Source organism: Lathamus discolor, chromosome 1, assembly GCF_037157495.1.
Source record: "Lathamus discolor isolate bLatDis1 chromosome 1, bLatDis1.hap1, whole genome shotgun sequence".
Classification (NCBI taxonomy): Eukaryota; Metazoa; Chordata; class Aves; order Psittaciformes; family Psittacidae; genus Lathamus; species Lathamus discolor.
The window spans coordinates 70,929,862-70,950,466 of NC_088884.1; the positions used below are offsets into that span (position 1 = coordinate 70,929,862).

The window sequence follows — 20,605 nt, forward strand, 5'->3', positions numbered from 1 at the left end:
TCTTCAGCCTAATTGCATATAGGAATCTGAATGAAATGCCTAGAAGAAAATCTGCAGTTTCTTGTTTAACAGGGACCTCTCCTTTCTGATTCTAATGCATTTCAAAGGGAGCTTGGGCTTCCATAGAGTGAGATGCACCATACAGGGAGTGACACAAATGCTTTCTACTGTTGCCATCAGAAAAATTGTATCCAGGCTACGGGTGAAATACCAAGCGTGAACCAAGTTCTGCCTGTTTTATGCAACCTTGCATTTTCAATCTGTGGTCTTGTTGGGAGGATTCACTTTCTCCCAAGTAAAGCCCTTCTAGAGCAGTTTATATATTTTGAAGCGATGGAAAGTCTGATGCACTCATGGACTTGTATGCAAGAGTTGTATCACTCCGTATTTTGTAGTGTTGGAAATACAGCGGTACAGCATGTTGTTCAAACAGACCCCCAGTGGCAAGGAAATCTGCAGGGATGGGGAACCTCGTTAATATTTAGCAAAAACAGCTGTGATCAGTTGTTTTAGGCTAAGCTTGGGCCTGGGTGAAGCCATTTAATTGTCTTCCAATTTTTTGGGTGGCCTTCAAACAGCCTTGCTGTGCACAGACAGGGAGAGTTTTCTGGATATGTAAAGCAAAGGTCAAAAGTAAATGCCATAGTTATGGTTAGAATATCGGAAGAGATCTGGGTGTCTAGCCTTCCTGGTTTTATTTAGACTTTTATTGCTAGTTCAAATGCTCCAACATGCTTGCTGAAGTAAGCACAAATCCTCTCCAGTGCAATAGTTATGTGGCAACTGTCTGGCCAGTAGGGGTGATTGGTGTCAAGAAGGTATTCTTTCTCAGTCAGTGTTCCTCACAGCTCTTTGAAAAAGCAAGAGGTCAAGGACTGCCAGTAACGAGAAGCAGTTTGTTGTTGAGGGGTATGAGAGGAAAACAGTCAGCAGTGAATCTTTTGCTTCAGTATCTTTTTTGGCTTTCTTGATGAGGTTCTCTGGTGATGCTGTGTGTCAACACAACTGGGTTTGGCTTCTTCCAAGACAAAGCAAAAGAGGTTTGATTTGCCTTTGTGGATTTGGTTGGATTTCGTGATGGAACAAGGCAAGAGGAAGCTCCTCTCGTGTTGCAGGAAACCTTCAAATTCAATACTCTTGATTTGTAAAATAATGTGACTTAGAGTACAGACAGATCATCAAACAGACTGGAGACTTATATCTGTTGTTTTTTACCCTCTTCATGACTCCCCTGCTGTCCTCAGTTTTTCTCTCTCTGTTCTGCTTTGATGTGGAGGAATGGTGAGAGGCTGCTTTCTTGTCCCCCTTCCAAAGCAGGCCCCACACACTTACTGCTCATACAAGCCTATAGCCACCAGGCAATTTAATAGTTTCCCAAGAGGCTGCATATAGCTGGGCCAGACTTCCAGTCCAAAGGACATAATCCACTTGTAGTTATGGTCCTCTGTTTTTAGGGAGGTCAAGAGTGTTGGTTATAATTGCTAACAGATCAGCCAGGGTAGTGGGAAAAGGAATGCAGCTAGTAAGAGTAAGCAAGACAGACACAGTGATTCTGTCTTTTGAGCAGTACCACCAGCATCAGTGCTAGAAAATCTGTGTGTAAAAGCACCCTGCTTTGACCAGCTTAGGAGACACCCCAGTAAATGGCAGAATGAACCAATACCTCAGTAGTGTTTCAGGTATACTTAGAAGTCTTAAACATAACTGGCTACCTTAACCTTGCATGATGTGAGCCTTCCAGCATGTACCAGGGCAGTAAGGAGGTTTTGTGAGACAGACTGAATAAGACACCTGCTAGTAAAGTTGGTAGAAAGTTCTCAGTAAATTGCTCTTGGAAGTGAGCCCTTGTACAGTCTTTGGATGAATAAAATGGCAACCATCCTCCTTGGTATGTCCCGTGTCTAGTGTTAAGGCAGCATTTCCAAGTGTACCATTCTAATGGGGGTTGTTTTTGCTGTCCATTTTCTGGTGTAGTCAGTGGCCTCGGGATAGAAGGAGCCTTTCTTCAGCCTCTTGGTCATGTTGCTGCTCCCCATGTATTTCATATTGCCACTGTTTGGATATTGAAGAATAGGCTTGTGAATAACTTGTCCCCTGTGTCTCCGTTAGTAAACAACATGAATCCTCCACATCCTTTACTTAAGTGCAGTGAGCGTGCATCTCAGCCAAACCTCTCACTTGAAAATACTCATATTGCACACCAATAAAATAAATCCTTGAAACAATAATGAGAAGTGTAGCATTTGTTGCTCTCCTGAGCCATTCCTGGTAACTGGTCACAAGGGAAATGGGTTTGGAGCAAATCCTGGTCTCTAAAGGGTGTGTGCCTCCATTTAAAATGCTGTTAATGGTTGACAGCCAGCCCACTTGCGCTGAAAGCATCTAGTTGTCATGGTGCGTTTGAACTTTCAAGTGGGATTTGTGGTGTTGGATTGTGCCTGTACCACTGCCTCTCAGTAACAAAGGTGAGATTTGTGATAGTGTCACCATCTAGTGGCTGGATCCGATAAAGGTCACAGGCTGGGTTGAACTAGAATAGCTGATGCCTTTACTTTTCGGTGGGAAAAAGAGCTACTACACGTGTACCTGGATGAAATGATGTGGTAATTACAAGTCTTTTCACCATGTTGTTCTTCAGCTTGGCAAATGCTTGTCTTAATCTCACCTGTCTACTTCCTCATGTCAGGCATTGCCTGTTTGTCTACTTTAGGAGAAGATGTAAGCCAGTTTTGTGGGTATACATACATATGCAGACAGCTTGTACCATGCTAGAGATGTCTGTGAAATACAAACCATTAGCTGCTTGAAGTATATGATATGAGGAAGAAGTTCTTTACTGTGAGGGTGGTGAGGCACTGGAATGGGTTGCCTAGGGAAGTCATGAATGCTCCATCCCTGGTGGTGTTCAAGGCCAGGTTGGACAGAGCCTTGGGTGGCATGGTTTAGTGGGAGGTGTCCCTGCCCATGGCACAGTAGGGTTGGAACTACATGATCTTAAGGTCCTTTCCTACCTTGACTGTTCTATGATTCTATACTAGTCCAGCAGAAAATCTGAGCCATCTCTGTTTTTATAAGCACTAAGCCAGCTTACATTAAAAAAAGGCAAAGGGAAAGAGATAAATACGTTAAACGTTTGTGATTGTTAGATGTATTTCCTGAATTCTCAAATGCAGCAGGTTATTTTCTTAATATAGTTTTTGAATATCAACTAAATATCCATTTTTCTTTTTCTCTGTTCTCTCATTTTTTTTAATCATGTCAGATGTTGAGAAGCAGTGCGTGTGTTTTCTCCTTTTTGAATCATGCTAAGGCTGCCATGCTTATCAAGATTTATATCCTCATCTAATTTAACTTTTTATAAATAATTACAAATCACTCATGAGGCCTTGCCAACTGCTGCAGTCCCATAAAGTGACCCGACCCGAAACCCCAAAGTACTGAGAAACATTCATCTCAGAGTATTTTCATAGGCAGTACTTCAAAGGAATTGTGGTTTAAAAATATGCAGCTATTTTGGTGACCACTTGTGTGGGATAAAGTTTCCCATTAGTAATAGCAAGACTGTAATAGAGCTTCAGGGAGAAGGGAAGAGTTCAGGGGAGCAGTCACAGCACCTTTTGCCTCATTCAGCTTAAGCACTAAGAGTACCCAGAAGTAAACAGTTGACTTTGTTAACATAACATGGACTGAATTTGCAGCAGAAATACTGTACACTTCTGATAATTTGTAGAGCATGAAGAATTCCTCTGGCAAGTATGCATGGCCCCCACTCAGTTAGAACAGTGTTCTTTATCTTCAGGTGGTCCAGTAGCATAACCACTGAGCAGTGGTTTGAAGGAGCCAAAATAGGACCAAGGAAATGTATGGCTGTAGATCTGCAGCTTGGAGCTGTGTTCTGGGCAGATTTACAGACAGTTCTCATACATGGAGGTTTAGGGTTAGGATGAAGCTGGACATGCAAGAGCAACCTCTGAGAAGTCCTGTCAAACCAGCATTTCTCTCCAGTTACACAGATGCATCTGATCCTCGGGGGGTGAGAATTTAGCATCATAAAATACAGGAGATAGACTTAAGTTTGAGTATCCTCTTCTCCTTGGCTAACTCATGACTTTTCCTTTAATATGGGAAAAATGAGGCACGATGGGTTCTTTGTTCATGTCTAGCTTCTTGATAAAGAAAGGAACTTACCTAGAAAAGTTACCAGTTGGGTTGTAAAGGCAATTTCTCTGAGATACAAAGGGCTTGCCCATTTACAAAAGGTCTGAAGTGATGGTCCACACCAAAGTTTTTCATGGTTTGTAGGATGGTTGTTCTTCTCTACTTTATTGGGGAACAGTAATATGAAAATACAGATCCTTCCACCTAGTTGAAAGGGTAGCGTTAGTTGAAATGGGGATGCTGTTACATGCTAGTGTAGATACACATTTTGGATCTTTGGTCCTGTGGTGAGGCTGTTGATTAGTCCATAAATCAAAGTTGGTTTCTTTCTGAAGTGGCTGTGCTGCTTAGCTAGAAGTAGAGGGCTGCCAAGCTAGCAGTGAAGCACATGAAGAAAATGGGGGTTTAGATATTTTGTCAGCAATTGGGAATGTGCCTGTCATCTTTTATGCTAACCATGTTCTGTTTTGGAAACCCTAGCATTTTGCAATATTGCCGCTTAGTATAGTTCTTATCGTTGTCAATAAGATAAAAGATTGGATTGTTGATTTCAGATGTGTTGGGCAAACACCAGGTTTTTAAATTGCAATGTATCAGTTATGCAATAGATGAAGATAAGACTTCAGACACGCTTTGGTGTAGATTCCAGCATTAGTGAAGTGCCCTGGAATCACAAAGCCTTAAAGAAATAGTGTTCTTTCTCATTGACCCTCAAGCAGTCTGTTTTTTTTGTAGCTTCAGTAGTGGTTGTGGTGGCTGGAGGCAGCAAATAGAATCATAGAATCACAGAATAGTTAGGGTTGGAAAGGACCTTAATGGAAGGTCTTAATGGAAGAACCTTAATGGAAGAACTTAATTCTTTCAAGATATTTGCAGTCCTCAAAGACATGCTTCAGTATAACCACTAAATTGTGAAGAAGAGAGCAAATTGAAGTCTGAACAACTTGTTAAATAGAAGAATCAATAAAATTGTACAGGTTTTTACTGCCATTGGATAATAGAAATAAAAAAAATAATGAAGAATAAAGTTTTACACTCAATGAATGAAGGTTTTGTTGGTCCTTTGAATCAAAGCCAACAGGACTGTCTTACCTACTTTAGAATTTATTTGACAAGTCTGGCTGAAGCACAGGGTATAAATCAGAGCAGAGTGAGTTTGCCTTGATTTCACACCATCCTCATGGAATAAGTTCCAGGAATTGGTGTGTATAAACCAGATCTATCTCTTCCTTTAAATCTGTTCTTCAGATTATTCAGAAAGCTGGGACAAGCTTTTTGCTTCATTTATTTGGCCTAGCCTCCTCTTTTTCCCATTTCTTCCAGGGGACTTCTGCAGCTGTTTGGAACATAAATGAGCTATGAAGCAACAAGGTGCTTGTTTAATGTCTTTTATACACAGCAGAATGGATCCCTGAGCTTTGTTGCTTCTTTTAGGTAGTGTTGCAATGCAAACAATGACTCGTTGGGTTTTCCTGCTAGCAAGGGAGTACCTCTACCTCTTTGTCTCCCTTCCATGCCTTCCTGCTTTTTTAAATGAATTATTATCTGTGAGGCACTAGTATGATGCATTTCAGCAGGACACAGGTGGAATGTCGCACATGATTGCTGTGAAAGCAGTACCTCTGTCCTGCGCAGGAAGTTACAATCAGGACCTTCATAGGCTCAGAGGAAATATATGTGGTCCATTTTAGTTGCTGGATTTCAGTAGTGTGGAGCCATTGGGCTACATATTCAGCAGAGGTGTGTTGTTTGTAATGATGATAAGCTTTAGGCAAAGGCAGCTGATACCTCTTTTTCAACAAAAAAAAGGTTTCTGGGAAATTTATTATAGGATCATAGAATGGTTTGGGTTAGAAAGGACCTCAAGATCATCTAGTTCCAATCCCCCTGCCATGGGCAGGGACACCTCACCCTACTATGTATAGCTATTAATTTTCAGTTGTGTTATGAGTGTGTTGCATTCTTCGGAACAATTTTCATAGCCCTTGTAATGAGAAGGTTGATGTGTAAGATTTTAGGTGTGATTTGCATGGCTATATTATAGTTTTCATTTTTCTCTTAATTGGTGGAATCTTGAGTTCCTTGGTTTATTTTATATTTTGTCCTGTTGTTCGTATGAGTCGTGTTTGGGATATAGCATTTTCTAACGGTGATCCTTATTCTTTCCATGATTGGTCTTCTCCATCTCATTTTCTTGTAAAAATTAAGCCACTTCTAGTGCTTGTATAATGTCAGATGATTGTTCTGGGGTAGTGAACTTTAGCTAAATAATGCCTGCCCAGTCACTAAGCTTGAGATGAGCAGGTGGTTGAAGAACTTGATCAAAAAGGGTCAATGGAACAGTAGTTTTTTTTTTGTGGAATGCAGCAAAAAAAGATGAGCAGGAAAACTCTTCATTAAGCTTTGATTGTAAATTACCCACTAGATCCATCTGAGGGACCACAAAATCCTTAATCTGTGGTAACTTGGGCTCAGTAGGCGTTGCTGTAGCTCATCTGTGGGTACAGGGAAGGTATCTGTGGCAGGCTGGGTGCTGCGTTGGTGCATGCACACACACTGCCCCTTAGTATCCATGAAGAAATGTAGTGCAGTGTATGTAAGGTCAGATGGATCAGCTTTACTTTGTCTTCCAGGTGGCTTCTGGCTGGCCTGGCAGCTTTCATTGTGGACTTGGTGGTTGCTGAACAATCTGCTTTTGCACAGTAGTCATTTTTCAAGGGAGCCATTTGTTTAAAGTTTTGCAGTATCTGAAAGGTGGTAGCTGTAGTGAAATCCCCAGATACTCCAGTGTGCTGTATTGTATTGTTGTGGCTATTGTGAAAGAGAAGCTGCACTGGGGACCGAAAGAATAATTTAAAAGTAGCGCCTTGCTGGACATCATCCTGTATGTTGACAGTTAAAACATTAAATGCAAACTTCATCCCAGTGGCTTGGTGCAAAGATTTTAACCTGTCTTGGTCCCAGTTATAGTCTGCTTTGCAGATTGCTGTCAGATTTCAACATAAATAATGCTTCTTCTAATTTTTCACACAGAACTGAATTTCCTCTAAATACTTACTTTGGCATCCCATTTTACATGCCTTCACTGTGTGTGGGACTTAGATAAATTATTCTGTAAAATAAAACAGAACTCCAGGCCAACCTTCCTCTCAATTTATTCTAAGTGTCTTTTTTGAATTGGAGGGTCTAGCCTGAATGTTGTGTGAAGTTGTTTATAATTTGTTGTTTTTTTCCTCTCTTATGACAGTGATCCGAGCTAAAGTTGTGGGGAAGAAGCTTATGAAAGATGGACCATTTGGAACAATGCGATACACAGTCAAGCAGATGAAGGTATGTTTGCAAACGTTTCACGTAGGCTTGTAGATAAATTACAGTAGCATGTAATAATGAACAAAGTTGCATACTGAAAATAATAGCATTTCAGCTTTTCATATTGGTCGACCAGATTAGAAGGTTACTGGCAACTAGTAGAAATATGCCTGGGGAGGGCAAAGAAGAGGTCATTCCTGACCTACAATGCTGAATACCTAATTCTTCCTTTATTTTTAAAATTTCTGGTAGTAAAAGATGCCAGATGGGCTTCTCTGGATGTTGGAGTCCTGTTTGTGTTAGACTGGGGAAATGCAAGCTTTTCCATCTAGCACTTTCATTAAATTCAATATGTGGTGGTGGCAGGGGGCCTGCTGCCCTAGGGAGAATGGTCTTTCATCTCTTCTTTCCTTGCATTCTCTGTGACCACCAGTTAGAGTAATGGCATTTTTTTCCACATATAGAACAAATGGAAATTGTATAGTGAAGTCTTTGTATAAAAAAAACTAAACCAAACACTGTAGCTGTCAAATATCAGCTCAGAAGAACTGCAAAGTATTGACTCAAAGTTGAAAACAAGTAGATGAATTAGCGACACCAAGCAACTGATGTACCTCTCTTCCGAGCTCTACTTCTTTGCTGCACAAACTGCACTCAACCTGCTGCTTTGGACTTCAGTGTTTTTTCTTAAACTGACCCCCTTGTTATGTAATGCTAAAAATCAGCCTTAGATTGTTTTTCTTGGCTATGCCATTCCAGTCATAAGACTGGTTTATGTCTTTAGGAAAAAAAAAAAAAAGAGAAAAAAAGGGGGAATGGAAAAGCTTGGCAGAGACTGGAGAAATCTGAAACATATTAGACAAAGTAAAGGTTCAGAAAAAAACAGTCACTTGCCTGCCTTGTAACAGTAACTCTCTTTATAAGGCAGTTTATAGCTCAGCACGAAAGCTGGGAGGAGGAGGAGATGCAAAGCCTGTTTCATAAGCTGTCGCAAAACCGCACACGTAGCCAAATCTGGTCCTGGCAGGGCTCTTCCACTAGAGTGGAATGCTTGTGCTTTGAGTAAGAGGGTATGAGGTGCTGGGCTTGCTAATTTCCTTAATCTTCAAAATGTCTTTTTAAGATTCAAAAGGAAATACATGTTTGTTGATTAACTTTTTTTGTGAAAAAGGCACCTGGTTATGTTGGCAAGAGCAAGACAGTGCTGCCACTCTCTTTTTGGGGTTTTCTCTTGGGTTTTTTTTGGTGGCTGCCCCTGCCCTCATCAGGCTCACAGCATTGTATGCTGTTCTTGTCCAGTTTTGTCAGTCTCCATCTCAGCAAGTGTAACCCGCTTCACAAAACAACTTGATGTTCACATGCTGCAGTGGCTTCATCAACTTTTCTTTCTCTGACTTCATCCTAGTCTGTCCAGGGCCCCTACTTTCCCTCCTAGTTGGTTGGAAGAGGTTGGTACTTCCTATCAGACATATGACCATGAACAGGGTCCAGTGGTGAATCTAGAATAACTGTAGTCCCCAGAATGAATTACTGCCCTTCATGAACCATAATGCTAGCCTCCCTCGTAACTAATGATAGTCTGCCCCATTGTCAGCCAGTGAGCTGTAGCGGAAGAGATCTCTGGAACAGCATTAAGCATTTCTCTTCTGACCTAGGAGCCTGCAGCAGTGTCCCTGCTATGAACTGGAAAGGTTTCCATGTGTCTGGTGGCATGGGGAGGGGCATAAACCCAGGCAAGCATATTGAGTGAAGCAGCAGCCACTCTGCTTTCAGTAGAGACCATCATATCAATGTTTAAATAAGATGCCTGAGCCTGTCCTGGCTGTTTTAATTGAGTTATTCTGCAGCACAGGGCCAGGGTGTTTACAGCAGGTACTGCAGTAATATCCGATGCCCTTCTGCTGGGACCACAAGAGAACAATTGCCCTTTTGCAGGAGCAGTTCCACAGTGTTTTGTTAGGTAGTTATGTGCCTGACAAAAGCAGGAGTGGTTTTAAAGGGGAACTCATGAGTTGATCAAACTGGCTCTGTGCCTGCTACATAGATGGTGGGCTGGTGAGATGTTATATCGCACATTTAACTGTGACCTTTGGCAGGAAGGAACCTGAAGCAGTCAGAGTGCTCAGTAGAACTGGAATGTCCGGGGAACATAGTTCTTGATAAACAAACAAGCCAAGTGTCTTCTTTGAAACCCTGCTGTCTTTCTGCTGGGCTTAGAGACTTCAGTATAAAGAGGGATTCAGCTCCTTACAGTGGGGGAGCTCAGAATGACACAGCAAATCTCTGCCTTACTTGCCCAATGAAAGCTAACTGTCCTGCTGAAAAGAAAACTAAGGAGGCCTGTAGCTCTGCACAGCTGCATGGGAACAACTCTGAAGATAAAATTAACATGTCAGTGAGTTTTTGGCCACCTATGAACCCATCTGCACCTGCAGATGAAAAATAAACAAGCCATTTAGTCTATCAATGTGTACTGAATTTCATGTGAAAAGCATTAAGAGCCTTAAAAGGCAACAAACAATCTTTGTATTTCTTTCATGGGTTCCTTGGAGTTTGCTGTGGCTGATTCTTGTTCTTGCTAACGCTCCTGAATTCACTGCTGAATTTCACAACTCAACCAGCTTGGGACCTGGGCTGGAGCACAAGGTCAGCCCCCAGGCACAGAATAGTGCCAGGCTTCGTAGCCTTCAGGTTGGTTGTCTGAAAAGGTCTTGTGCTTTTTCAAACAATCTCTGCCTACCCCCACTGCTTTCTCAAATAAGTTAAGAATATTTCAAGATCACGTGTCAGGTATCTGCACAGGATTGATCTAACCTCTGCGTGTTCTGTGATGCTTCAGTGCATTCTGAGAATGGTCCAAGCCTATTTCAGGGAACTGCAAAGGAAACAAGGAGATAAGATATTTCTACTGCATGTACACAAACAGTTCTGGTTGACCATGGCAGCACTTAGCACAGGCTGCCAGGAGGCTTTCCTTGGTTTGTTGCTAATCTGTAAAGTGAGTCTAAGGGGTGAAACATGATAGTTCCAAGAGGAAAGAAGTGGAGTAGGATTACTTTAGTTTAATTTTAGACAGACTAAAATAAGGTGTTGAGACTTTCTCATTCTCTTGATTGTCAATAGAGAGAGACAAGAACCCCCGAAGTGTAATTCAGCCCACCAGTTGTAGACAGCTATTTTAGGATGAGCTGAGTTGTTCTGGAGGTGCCTGTTCTTGACTAGAGAGGATGTCTAATTCACATGAAGGTAATTTCAGGTAGCTAAAGGTTAGGCAGGATGATTCCAAGCCTTGATATCCCTCACAGAGGAGGGATAATGGGAGGAACATCATATCACAGGTGAAGTTAATATTGTAGGAATCACCACAGAATTTGCATGCCCATTTCTGAGGCAGTATGGGGGCTGCTGAGGAAAATGCTGACACAGCTGGAAATAGAGCAGCACTAGCAGACACCACTATGTGATGCTTGCTAATATGTTCCCTGTCATTATGCTTCCGAAAATATACATCTCTGGCGACAGGAGGACTCTGAGGGTAGCAGTTGGGAGAGCCGATAGCTTTATGGTTGGTTTTCTTCTGACTGGTCTAGTAGCACTTCCAGGATATTTTGTGTATCCAAAAATAATGCTTAAGGTATTGGTTTTTGGGGTTTTTTTTGTTTTTTTTTTTTTTTTTTTAGTTTTGAAAGAGGACATCTGTAAAAGATTCCCTTTTGCCTAATTTTCTTCCCCTGAGAACCAAGATCATGGTGAATTTTCTTTAGTCATCAGAGGATGGGGTATGCCATGTCTGCCCCTAGCAATGGGTCAATTAGTGTGACAGTTGCTAGCATTGATGAGGGTCACTGAAGGGTGACATGAACTGCTTTCTGAGAGGCTGAGCACAGTTCCTTCAGCATCCCTGACAGTGGTGTCCCTGATGGTAACGTAAGTAGGAAATTACTAGGTCAAGGAATTGAAAACCAAACCCCAATTCAGCATCACTGTTTACCTCATAGGCAGTCATGTTGAGCTTGATGGAGCAGAACATGCAAGGAGTGAAGACTGTAAAGGTCGTGTAGGAGGGGCCTGAGCAGCTTCTCAGAGAATTTAGTCTAGCTTGTAGCCTTTTCTGCGAGGGGGAGAATTGGCTTAAAGCGTGCCTGTGCATGTGTGGACTTTATAGCACAGATAAGATAGACTTAATTAGCCCAACACTACTTGGAGCTTAACACTTGGAATGATGTATCATTTGTACTGCACATGCACAGCATACAGCTCTCTGCAGTGAAGGTAATGCACTTCCTGGAGAGACCTGGCAGCCCCAGTTGTTAGCTAGTCTTACCTGCTTAGGTACTGTTACCATAGCTTCTTGGTGGGACGCCTACTAGAACAGCATCTGAACATTCTATGTGCCTTTCCTTGGCAAGCAAGGCAGAGATTTCTGCAGATGAGGAATAAAAGTGTACTGAGGGCTAGCTCATCCAAGGACAGGCAGGATGCTTGTGCCAGAGCCTAGATGTCCAGCTGTCTTGAGCATAATTGGAAAATCTGTGTTTCCCATACCACGAAAATTGCAGGGATAAAACAGATATTAGTCAAGGCTCAGTTCTTCCATACTCATTGAAAGATTTTGCTCACTCATGGGCACTATGGTGTATTCCAGACACGATCTATGAGCTTGTAGGTGGAGTATAATTAATTAAAAAAACAGTTATTTTCTTAAGTATTTGCTGGGTCTAGAATGTCTTTTGCTATACACAGCAGTGCTGTTACTGAGTTGTGGTACTGTTAAAAAGATTATGCTGATTTGGGTAATATAACTAAGGAAAAAAAACAGCCAACTGGTAGACATTCTGTGGATGCCCAGAAGTTAGTTCGACTTCTCAGCATAGCAGAATTAGTAGTAGTTTCTTTATATTTTTAGATGCAGCATCTGGGCCTGGCATAAGATCTGTTAAATCAATGTTTTTTCCATCAGAAAGAAAAAAGTTTGTTGGAATTTTAATTTGAAAGAAATACCCTGTGATAATAATGGAGTTCAAAAAATGGAATACAGGCTGGCGAAAAACAACACAGCTTAGGTGGCACAGCAGCAAGGATCTATAGCTCCGGGATTGCTTGGGATTCTTTTTCCCTCTTTTGCCTCACTTTAACATTAACAGTTAAACTCAGTATGAATGTGCACTCTATAAATAAAGCTGACAGAGAAAGGAATAGGCCGGGAAACACTATGAAACTGTGATTCTCCCTGACTCTAAATTGTTGTAACTTTTAAACACTGGCCATTCATAGAGCTGATGGGGGGGGAAAAGAGACTGAGTGTTTTGAAAAGATACCCAAATTTTAAAGCTGAAATTTTCAGGAAATCATCCTCAGTGTTTCAGAAATAGGGTGTGTTTTGTTTGGTCCAGTGTACATATGCAATGGTTGTTTCATTGCTATGCACAGACTTCATTATGCTGCTAACAGGTGGGCTTTCCTGAATTGTAGCAGTAAGCTCAGGTCAGATAGGGACACATGCTAATTTCTGACTGTATCCAACTGCCAGTATATCTGTGGGTTCATATTTCAATTAAACTGTGTTGTAAGAAAGATTATGAAAAAGGAGAAGGAGTGTAGAGGAATTATGTATGCATGATATTTTCTTTATGGCGCCCATCAGTGCTGTGGGCTAATTTTAGGAGGTGGGGTAGAATTCTATTTCTGCATTCATTTAGTTAGACAAACATGAAATCCTTGCTGAGGTCAGCAGGAGTTGCATATGCTGGGCGCTTGAGGAGGTGTCTGGCTTGATAACTTAGAACAAGTGCCAGAAGTTTGAAACTCTTACAGCAGCGACGCTGAAAAATAGGGTTGCTGTCTAAAACAAAAATCCTTTGGTTCAGGAGAAATTGTTTGAATCACATGAAGAAGTAAGATTCTAAACTTGAACTAATTTAATTTCTTCCTAATTACGCACTATATAAGGGAAAAATTGTTCAGGATGTTGGCAGAGCTTGCAGTGTTGGCACTTTGCTCACTCAGTGCCACTGGAACTAATGTGAGTGGGAAAAAGTGGTCCCTGTGCTGAACTGCAATAGCTTGTTAGCAGGTGGGTATTCTACCTTACCGGCAGATTAGGTGGGACAACTTCCATCAGGGTCTAGCTAGTGCCATTAGTCCTTCATCCTTGCAAGCACTAAAAGTTCATTGCTTGCCACTCCACAGTCTAGGAACATAGATTGTAAAGAAGTGAAAAGTTGTTTCTTAAGATGACTTAGAGCATTTTATTCTTTCTCTAGATGTACAGGGGCTTTCAGATAATGCCACATGTTCAGTACATCTACACAGAAGCCTCTGAGAGTCTTTGTGGAGTCAAGCTGGAGGTCAACAAGTACCAGTATCTGATTACAGGTAAAGGACAGTGAACTTCTTCATACACAAAACGTCTTCTGTTCTATACTTACATCTGCTAAGGGTGGACATGGGCATGGGCAGCTGTGTAGACAGCTCTATATGCAGCTTCCCAAGTGTTAAGATGTTCAACAGTATGTTAGTGTTCAGTATTCTTTAATTCTGAGAGTCATTTCACTCTCTAGATTTCCCTCTCTTTTCTAAAGTATGTCATACACCCAGTCTTGTCATGACAAATATGCTGTATGACAGTCCACAGCTGTCAATTTGTACCTGAGCTGGCATGTCTGTCCCATACAACTGGTTGCTACTCAGCTGTGCCAGAAATGGAAGATACCTTTTGGAATGAGCTGGAGAAATGCAGGCTGCTGAGATGGAGGGATGCAAGGAGATAAAGGTGTAGCAGTTGCCAAGTTTTCTTTCTAGTGAAGGTATTAATTCACTTTGCTCTGTTGTTAAGAGGAGCTTGACAGCATTACTCACCTGCATGTTGTTGGTGCTTACAGCTGGCACAACAGTCCTATAACATACAGAAGGTGCTGTAATCTTGCTGGCCAGAGATGCCTGAACCAGTTAATAAAAAGAAAGCAGTTGCTGAGCAGTGACTGAAGCCAAACATATTGAGAGCATTAGCAATGTCAGGAAACGAGAAAAGTGCTTGAGCTGAGAAGTGCTAACTTGTGATCATGCCTCTGTTTTCAAGGCCGTGTGTATGAAGGGAAGGTTTACACTGGCCTGTGCAACTGGTATGAAAAATGGGACCGGCTGACTCTGTCCCAGCGTAAAGGACTGAATCATCGTTATCATCTGGGCTGTGGATGCAAGGTATGTGTGTCTAATTAGGTGGCATTAAGACATTCAAACCCTAGAATTCTGTTTCCCCTGGCTGGTAATATCAATGATGCTGGTGAACAGCCAGGAAGAGAAATGGAGCACAAGTTTTACAGGGAGAAAGTAAAGCTCAGCTGTAGTGTTGAGACCAGAGAAGAAACAATCCAGTAAAAGTGCAGAGTCTATGCCTTTTTGATGCCTTGTTGGAGTTAATTGGGGTTGTGGAAGGCTTTCAGAATCCATGCAGAATCATTTGCAGGTGAATGATATCACGTACCAGAGACTTGGCAAGATATGTCCAGCTTTTTCCTGTGCAAACATTTTGAGTGCTTAAAACCTCACAGCCTGGCACTGGCACTAAGATTTTTGCTCATGGCCCCAGGCCTACAAAAACATAAGACACAAGCTCAACTTTTCTACACCTGAAAAGCCCTTTTGACTCTGGAATTACCTGTGTATGTGAAGCTAAGCACATGCTTATGTGCTAGCTGAACTGAGGCTGAATTTTGGGTTAGAATGCAAGGTTTATGGGTGTGGAATTTTTAGTCCCTTGACTCTGATTGAAAAGGCATTTTATGATGTTTTATCATGTACCCTTACCTGATTGCTTCTTACAATTCCAGATAAGGCCCTGCTACTATTTGCCCTGCTTTGCAACCTCCAAGAATGAGTGCATTTGGACAGACATGCTCTCCAACTTCGGCCACTCGGGATACCAAGCAAAGCACTATGCCTGCATCCAGAGGGTGGAAGGTTACTGCAGCTGGTACAGAGGATGGGCGCCTCCAGATAAAACGATAATCAATGCCACAGATCCCTGAGCACGCTATCCCTTCCTTATCTCCCCTCTCCCTTACTTGTGGCTGATCCTCCTTTGGACACTAACTCTTACCAGATCATGATGATTGCAATGAAATTAGTGCCTGTTTTCATGCAAATTTTAGCACTTCGAACACTTAAAAAAAAAAAAAAGAAAAGAAAAAAAGAAAAGAAAAAATGTCTGTGCTACCTTACTGAATTTGTAATCACCCTTTCCATTTTTTGATACCACTCATTTTGATTAGACGACATTTGGGAGCTTACTTTTGCACACCAGAGGGAAAACGGGAGGGGAAATAAAAAGGAAAAAAAGAAAAAAAAAAAAAAGAAAAAAGCTGGAGCTCTTGCTCTCTTACACGTATCATTAGCTGTAGCAATATAATCTCTATTTTTGTAGGAAAACAAAAATCTAAAAACTATGCCAGTTAGGCACTGTATTCTTCTATGCGCTGGCTTCCCGTCACCCCTCCTCATGTGCTAAGTGCTGAAAATATGTAGACAAATCTATTTGAAGGAAAACAGGTTTCATTAATCAGATTGGCAAATGAAGCAAACTGAAAAGAAACCCAGCCTAAACTGTGGAAAAAATGACATCCAGAAAAATCCTCCTCTGTGGGAGAGATTGGCAATGTGATTGACTCCAGCAGTGGGAGAATTCACCTGGTGTCTGACCGCATCATCTGGTAAAAGCATTGTTGACTGATTGTTCTAGCTAATTCAGTCACAGTGTGGATGCAACAGCACATTTAAAGTTCTGGCTTTCTCCAGAACAAAAGAAAGAGTATTTTGTATTTTTGTTGTTGTTTAAAAAACAAAAGCCCCATCCCCTATTTTCAGGGAGGTAAATCTGCCTACCGCAGAACAGATGAAGTGCTGTGCCATTCTGTTTTGAGCAGCATTGGCCCCTGAATTTTTTGCAGCTTAGCTTCTACAGCAAAACCAGCTTGTGAACACCTTCAACCAAACAGATGCAAAATGCCAACTGTAAATCAATCACGTAGAAGAGGGAAAAGGGAGACTTGCTAGAGCTCTTACTATTAAAAACAAAAAATGTCTATTGCCAAAATAGTGTTTTGCTGAACTAAGATGTATATACACATAATGACATAAGCTATTTTTGACAGGACGTGGAATTTTTTTGGCGTTGTAAACAAAAGAATGGTTTGATTGTGTTTTAAAGACAGAAATATTGACATTCCGAGTCAGTGAGTTGTTTTTAAGATACTGAAGCTCCAGTGTATCTGCAGTAGTGGCTACAGTCATTGTTTCCTCTGTACCTCCCTGCGCCACACTTCTTCCCCTGCAGCTACACTAGCTGCATCTGTTTATATAGTGAAAGGAAGTGGGGGGAGGCGCTAGGCAAGGAAAAGTGGTCTCCTAATGAGTGCTGGCTGGGATCATAAAATCTCAGCTGCCCAGAGGATTCCTTCTGTGTCAAGTGCTGTGTTTCCCTCTAGGCACTGTTAAGCATAGCTCTCTGCATGTGCTCATACCATGTCCTGCAGTGATGTGGGAGGAGGAGCCTTACTGTCTTGTGCTTTGCTGTTGACTGGAGAAGTTTTTTTTCGTTCTATTTTGTTTTTTATTAAGAAAACTATAATATAATTTTTCTTATCAAATAAAAGTATTTTAAGTTTTAATGATGGTGAAGAAGAAGGGGTGCTGACGAAATGGGTGACTGAGTTTTGGATGGGGAGGGCTTGGGCAGGGAGAAGATTATGCTTAACTTCATTTTTGTATTATTATGATTATTTATCTTAAGTTTCCATATATCTTCAATTCATTCCACTTAGAAAGCAGAGCTGCCACCAGCAGGAAAAAGTGTTGCAGTGATTCCAGCTCAAGGCAATACAGCATTTTACAGTCAGTGACCTCAATTACTGGGGAGTTGTTTGGGACCTCTTTGCCAGAGGGAAAGGAAGGGGTGTCTGAGATGGGCCCTGATGCATTTTAATGTTCCTACATCCTCTGAAATGCCCCATTTACTATATGATTGTTGCAGGAAAAAGCATGTAGCTTCATGTTTGACATGAACTTTAAAGGGCATTTTCAAAGAGTTGATGTAAGAGGTGCCTAGGTCTGCTGTGTGTTTTTTGTTTCAAGCTGCTTAGTGGCAACACAGCACCATACGCGTTGAAAGTCTGTTGGATTTTCCTGTGATTCAGGCTTGGAACGCTTTTCAGAAGTCCTCTTCCCAGTGACTACTCCTAAATTGCGTAGGATCAGGTTGTGGATCAGAATGTCACCTCTTTTGGCAGAGTACAAGCCTGGGCTTTGGGCATAGTGGAGCAGTCTCTGTTCAAGCTGTGTACAGCTGACAAAATCTCTGAGAGTCACTGAGGACGGAGTGGAGTCACCCTCACTGTTTGCATCGTGTGGAGTCGGCATCGCCGGAGATGGCCATCCTCAAGCTCAAGACGATATCGCAAAGCTGACGTCTCTTTGAGCTGCAGCCACCTTTCATGGCTTTGGAAGGCTAAATGAAAATGGCCCTCGATGCAGTGAAGTGTTGATTTGAATTTTCGTTATACTGCAGCTCTGCATATTTTACCTGTCACTGATCCATTTAGCTAGCTGAGACATCACAGTATTGCACTCAAATTATTGTGAAAATATTTGCATTCTAGTACTAAGAGGACCTGTGTCCCTAAGTAGGATATAATGTAGCTATGTGCTTTGTAAACAACAAACCAGCAGATGCATTACCAGAAGATGAAGTGTATTCCCATTTTATATTGCAGACGGTAAAATATTTCTGAGATGCAGACAGCTAGAACAGCAGGGGTAGGGATTTGGTAGCAAATCTTTCCCCTTGCTGTGTAAAGAAACAGTTGTTAAGGCTTTTAAAAATGTGGAGCCAAAAGGAGGGAGAAGAATCCAGTAAAAATACATTTCTTTTGGGAGGCTTCTTGATTTTGTTTCTGTGCATGCTATCAGGGACATGGGTTTCTTGCACTAAGCTTTAGATTGTGCTTGTGTTAAGAATCTGAATGAAGGCTCCCTTGAAATGGGATGGAGCCTTTAAATGGATTGAAGAGGCTCTAAATCAGGCTCAAAGACTTCTTCCTTTGTATCTGCTCTCCTTTCTTCTGTCTTGCTAAGTCACTTTTTCCTGCCAATGGACAAAACTCTGTCCCTCCTTACAGCAGGCCATGCAATATGTGGGAACATGAGGCATGGCGATGTTGAGGAGGCAGGTGTGAAGTTCTCCCCAAACTGTTATGCTGTGGAGCATACAATGCTTTGCAGCAGCACAGGTATCTTCCTGTCACCTCTGACACGCTCCTCACTTCGCCCCATAGCCTAAGGTCAGGCTCAGTGGCATAGCTCATGTGAGCACGACCTTTGGACGCATACAGAATTAGGGCTTCGCCCCTCCATGGTTTAGATATACCAACATTATTAAAAGTACTTTTTAAAATGCATAGCTCATTTCTAGACTTGCTGTTGGCTTTCTGATTTACAGGTATTTCCTTTGGAGTGTTTTTCCCTTTAGATTTACAAAAAGCTATCAAAAAATATATTGACTATTTGGGAAAGATTGGATTTGATTTGCCTTTTCCAAAATGGAGGCAGTAAGGAGCAAAAGGAGACTTGTGTGTGGAGTACCTTGAATACAGTTCTCCTGTGGGAGGCTTCTGCCTGCCCTGCATAGGACAGATTTGCCATTTAGGTCTAACTTTCCCATGTTTTGAAGAGTTATGTGGCCCTTCAGGCAGGACTGTTTTAAAACCTGAATCTATGAGGCTGTATCCCATTCATACTTGGCTGAAGTGAAATGCTACCTCACATTGAAGGGCAGCATACTGTTGTGTTTTTTACAGTAAAGACTGTTTGAAGTAAAGGCCTCCATGGGAACAAGTTTCTACTCTTTCAGATGTCTCTGAAAGTATATCTCACTTGCTATGTATTTTATAGCTTAGAAGGGCAGAACAAAATTTAGGGAACTGCAAAACTTTTGTCTTTTTTAGAACAAGTGGCTTTTGGGGCTACCAGTCTTCAGAACAATCTTTGCAATCCACTAAACATTTGCTGCTGCTTTGCCTGTACTGGCTTTTCCTTCTCTCTGTCACTGTCCTTCTTTCATAGAGCCGCTCTGCTGTTCCTGATAGTCATGGAAACTTGGGGAGGGAACCAAACCCGTGTGAAAAATCTTGTCCAGAAGGAATGTATTTGTTGCTAAATTTTCTAGCACTGTTTACAGTTTTCCTCCATGTTATTTATAAATTTTATATTCAGTGAATGTATATTGTCTTTTAAGGTAATGTTGCATAATGTTCACTTTTTATAGTGTCCTTTTATTCTAAACAGTAAAGTGGTTTTATTTCTATCACAGACATTCTGTCTCTGCTTCACTTATGTTAGTTTCTGTCCACTTCAAGTGTACACAAACGGATTTGCAAGTGGATTTATTCATTTCCTTCCCTTTTGTGATGCCGTTTTATTGGGCCCAGAGCAGATATTCCACCTCTGGCAACTCTTGCGCTTTGGTAAAGATCCTTCCAGCAGTCCCTCCCTCTTTTTAAGAGCTTGATTTAAGAATTGTTATTGGGGTCATAAGCCCAGGAGAGGTGAAATATCCCTTTTGAAGTTAATGTATCCCACTTGTTGACTGGCCATAGGGGGTCACTACAGAGCAAGGCAGTCATTACGGCTGTCATGTAGCACCAGTAGGGCCTTGGAAGAACAGTTGCCAGATTGCTGTTAATTCCAGTAAACAGATCGCTGGGGGGAAGGATAAATGGTGTGTGCCCATGGCAAAGGAAAGAAAGATTCAGCTTTCAGATCTTTTCTGCTGTGCAATGTCAAAGCCTTGTGTGCTCCTTTTGGGCTTGCTGTTTTAAGGCTGGTTAAAAACGCCCTGTTGTCTTGAGTTGGAAGGTTCAGAAAAAAACGTTTTCAACTAAATTAAAATGCTTACAAAAAGGGTCCTACTCTTAGAAATTTCCTTTATCTCGCTTTTACTATAGGAAAATCTCTACAGGGCTGAAAGAATGAAACAGATTTTTGATATGTTCTATGTTTAATCTAAAGGTTTAGAAAGTAAGATTTGGAAAGTTTTGGCCATAGAAGGATGAGGATGTCTTACGTGAGACCTCCGTTGCTTAAAGTT

The 20,605-nt window shown here is 41.6% G+C and overlaps 2 protein-coding genes across 3 annotated transcripts in view; one reads left to right on the plus strand and one right to left on the minus strand.

The window, feature by feature from the left end:
• Positions 1-19,831, plus strand: part of TIMP3 (TIMP metallopeptidase inhibitor 3) — a 39,354-nt gene extending 19,523 nt beyond the window's left edge. The window contains exons 2-5 of the mRNA XM_065679364.1: positions 7,406-7,488; positions 13,731-13,842; positions 14,546-14,667; positions 15,297-19,831. Of these exons, the coding sequence (XP_065535436.1) occupies positions 7,406-7,488; positions 13,731-13,842; positions 14,546-14,667; positions 15,297-15,494 (515 nt within the window). The 3' untranslated portion in view covers positions 15,495-19,831. The remainder of the gene's footprint in view (positions 1-7,405; positions 7,489-13,730; positions 13,843-14,545; positions 14,668-15,296) is intronic.
• The window catches only part of SYN3 (synapsin III), a 178,460-nt gene that overhangs the window by 109,450 nt on the left and 48,405 nt on the right, over positions 1-20,605 (minus strand). The gene's annotated exons all lie outside the window — the stretch shown is intronic.